The following is a 4,030-nucleotide window of genomic DNA, read 5'->3' as shown; positions in this document are numbered from 1 at the left end:
TGAGGAGGATGGATTCTCTCAGAGCTCTGCGTCTCACTGGGCCTCATGCAACAACAAACAACAACGCGTTATATAAAAAGCATATAATCCCAAAGCTCTCGAGTGTTTATTTATGAGAAGAAATAAAAAGGCTAAATTATCCGTCACGTCGTAAATTGACGGATAAAAGAAGTTGATATTCTCTGAGATTATAAAGGTTTCATTCATAAACCGTCCTGCTGTCAGAAGTCAGCAGACACAAACATAACAAGTTAATCATCGTATTAGAGGACATGAAACATGAAGGAAATATTCCTCATGAAGCTGACGAGTCCTCAGAGCTCCATGACTCAGAGGAGAGAGAGAGAGAGAGAGAGAGAGAAACAGAGAGAGAGAGAGAGAGAGAGAAACAGAGAGAGAGAGAGAGACTTTGTACCTGAAACCACCAAAACCGTTGAGACGTTTCTGGAGTGTTTGTTTCAGTGTGTTTCAGTTTGTTTCAGTGTGTTTCAGTTTGTTGTTTCAGTGTGTTTCAGTTTGTTGTTTCAGTGTTTCAGTTTGTTGTTTCAGTGTGTTTCATTTTGTTGTTTCAGTGTGTTTCAGTGTGTTTCAGTTTGTTTCAGTGTGTTTCAGTTTGTTGTTTCAGTGTGTTTCAGTGTGTTTCAGTTTGTTTCAGTGTGTTTCAGTTTGTTGTTTCAGTTTGTTTCAGTGTGTTTCAGTGTGTTTCAGTGTGTTTCAGTTTGTTTCAGTGTGTTTCAGTTTGTTGTTTCAGTTTGTTTCAGTGTGTTTCAGTTTGTTGTTTCAGTGTGTTTCATTTAGTTAGTGTGTTTCAGTGTGTTTCAGTTTGTTGTTTCAGTGTGTTTCAGTTTGTTGTTTCAGTGTGTTTCAGTGTGTGATGTTTTCACCGTTTGGTCTCCTCAGGGTGAGCCAGCACAGCAAGACCACCCTGATGACGGCCGACAACCTGTCCATCTGCTTCTGGCCCACGCTGATGCGGCCCGACTTCGAGAACAAGGACACGCTGTCCACCACCAAGCTGAACCAGGCCGTCATCGAGTCCTTCATCGTGCAGAGCGACTACTTCTTCCACGGCGGCGAGATGGCCGAGAGCTCCGGCAGCGAGGGCACGCCGCCGCCGCACTGCCACAGCATGGTGGAGGCTCTGCTGCCGCTGCAGCTGCCGCCGCCGCTGCAGCCGCAGCAGATCCAGCACACGCTGCACCACGACCCGCTCATCTAGGAGGTGTGGGGGGGGGGGGGCATGCTGGGAAATACAACAACAACAAAAAAGCCTAGGAGGTCGTCTCCAAGCGGCGGTCTGCTGTTAGAATAAATAAATGAAATAACCCGTCGGTGCAGCTGCTGTTTGGAGGTGAAGGAGTTTAGAGACACATCGGACGTTTGATGGATTAAACTAATCTGTGAGATCTGGATTACAGAACTACAATCAGACGTCACCTTTTCCTTTCATGTGGTTTTTGGGAACTCATTTTTTTGGATCCGACTGCCCCCCCCCTTTTTTTTTTTTTGAGACTGAAGTTAGTGGATGATGGAAGTGGTTTGATCGTCTAGCAGGGTCTGACCTGGATAAAGATCCCCCCTCCTCCCTCTTTACCCTCATGATAGAGCACACTGGGGTCCTGAGCATAAGACCCTGTCCCCCTATAAGACCCTGTCCCCCTATAAGACCCTGTCCCCCTGGTCCTGGTCCGAGACTACAGAAAAGGGAAGTAAAAACTCAAAGAGTCCCCACGACTGCAACTCAAATATGAAAACACGTATTAGATTCTGACTCACTGACTGTTTTTTGACATTTCAGCAAAAGGAAAACCTTCTTCCTCTTCTTCTTCCTCTTCTTCTTCTTCCTCTTCCTCTTCCTCTTCTTCTTCTTCTTCTTCTTCTTCTTCTTCTGTTGCCCTTTGACCCAGAAGGCGGTCGGTGAGAGGAGACGAGGAGAACGTGACTTCATACCAGAACTATCCTGTGAACTCCTCGCACAGACATAACACATTGTGGATTATTTTTTAGTCTCTGGGATGTTTGGGGGGGGTGGGGGGGGTACAAGGACAAAATTAATCCTCACCCCCCCCACTCCATGAACTTTGACCCCCCCCTTAAAGGACAGCACATGCACGGTTTGTGTCAAAGCTCCCACATGGCGATTTTCATGTCTGTTTGCGTCGTTTTTTTCTAATATTTTGTTTTTGTAACGTCTGATTTCTACCCACTTTATGTGTGTGTGTGTGTGTGTGTGTGTGTGTGTGTGTGTGTGTGTGTGTGAACGGACCTGAGGTCTGTTCGTACCTTCCCTTCAGAGGGAACAGGGGGATTCAGGAGGGAATGGAGGCCGTGGACTCGACCAGAGGCTCTTCACGACGTTCTTGTCTCTTTAAAAGCCACTTTGTCGCGATGCGTTCAGGGTCCGTTCGGTTCGTAGTTTTCGACGACGTCCTCTGTTTTGTTGGGTTTTTTTGCGCTCCGTGGAAGAGACGCCTCCCTCTTCTTCATTTCTGTTTCTTTTTGTTCTGTTGCTTTGTTGGAAACTAAAAAAAATGTGCATGTCTCTGTTTTTTGCCACTTAGTGAGAAAAGAAAAGTTTAAAGTAAAAAAAAAAAAAAAAAAATGAAACGCTTTGAAGCTCTGAAGGAGCTCCTGTTCAGATTTGCATAATTTTATCTGAATATTATTTTTTGGGGTTTAGAGGGAACATTTCCACTGAAAAGATCTTCTTCTTATTTTCCGTCATGCAAGAAATTAACTCTTAATATCATATTTTTGGTTATATGTTGAATAGTTTTTCCCTAAATAGGGGAAATAAGTATATATATATTTATATATATATATATAATATATATATATATATATATATATATAAATGTATCAGCAGCAGAGGTTGCTGATGTAGTGAAACACCACCGGGTACTGGACTATAATCTGTCAGAAACTATTATCATATTTCTTTGTGGTTCTGATGGTGTGACTGAAACCCATCGTTTTATTCTGAGTGTGTGTGTGTGTGTGTGTGTGTGTGTGTGTGTGTGTGTGTGTGTGTGTGTGTGTGTGTGTGTGTGTGTGTGTGTGTGTGTGTGTGTGTGTGTGTGTGTGTGTGTGTGAGAGAGAGAGAACAGCCCTGTGATCCTCTCCCTCGTCGCTTTCTTCATCGATGACAGAAGAGCAGAAGGTTTGACTCTTTAACTCTAGAGACGTTTCAAACTTCACTCGTTCCTTCATCTCCTGGAAAGAAGTTTATTTGCAGCGGTGGAAAGTTTAATATCGAGGTACTTCTACTCGAGTACTTCCATCCGACGCTGCCTTAGCGTACTTCTACTCCTCCACAGCTGCGTGGCGTCGCTCCTACGTCTCTGTAGTACTCTTCTACATCGTAGTATTTCTACATCATAGTAAAGTATCTGAATACTAATAAGAATAAAGATTTCATTCATAGATGAGCAAAGAATACATATTTATTTGTATTTAATTGCTAAATTAATTTCTTTAAAAAAAAAACAGTTCTTCTCTTTTTAATGTTCTTTGAAATTATTCAAAAAGTATATGAATACTTTGATTGATAGTTGTGTTTATATTAATGATACTTTTAAGTATTTATCATATTTAGACACAATAATCAGTTTTTATTTAGATTTCTCTGAGAACACAAAGTAAAAGTATTTAAACCAGCTCATGATAAATATACATATATATATATATATATATACATATATGTATATTTATTCTGATGTTTTAGTCGACATGGCGGTTAATGTTTGACTACCAAAATAAAAGCCCTTCATTCATAGTTGTGCACGCTGTCCTTTACTTCCCCTCTGCTCTTTCTGCAGCAGTCAGTTATAATATTCCTTAAACTTCAAGAGAGGGGGGGGGGGCTTTGTACCCAGAATGCATTGCTCCGCCCTAAGGTAAAGAGGTTGGACCTCAGCCGGTGTATTTTCCTCTAATGTGAAGTGAAGTGTCTCGATGAAGCGACGAGGGACCAATCCGAGTACATCGAGTCGGGGCGTGTCCCATTTCAGACGCGTGTCTCCTCAAACCG

At 42.5% G+C, this 4,030-nt stretch overlaps 1 protein-coding gene across 1 annotated transcript in view; it reads left to right on the top strand.

The window, feature by feature from the left end:
• arhgap5 (Rho GTPase activating protein 5) overlaps positions 1 to 3,775 on the top strand; it is a 34,924-nt gene extending 31,149 nt beyond the window's left edge. Inside the window, exon 7 of the mRNA XM_068717614.1 lies at positions 901 to 3,775. Within this exon, the coding sequence (XP_068573715.1) occupies positions 901 to 1,219 (319 nt within the window). The 3' untranslated portion in view covers positions 1,220 to 3,775. The remainder of the gene's footprint in view (positions 1 to 900) is intronic.
• Positions 3,776 to 4,030: the final 255 nt, after the last annotated feature.

The sequence above is a fragment of the Cebidichthys violaceus genome, unplaced genomic scaffold, assembly GCF_023349555.1.
Source record: "Cebidichthys violaceus isolate CVI_PGR_0920_01 unplaced genomic scaffold, fCebVio1.0.p SCAF_22, whole genome shotgun sequence".
Classification (NCBI taxonomy): Eukaryota; Metazoa; Chordata; class Actinopteri; order Perciformes; family Stichaeidae; genus Cebidichthys; species Cebidichthys violaceus.
The sequence above is the reverse complement of the archived record's forward strand: the minus strand, read 5'-3'. Positions and strand labels throughout refer to the sequence as shown.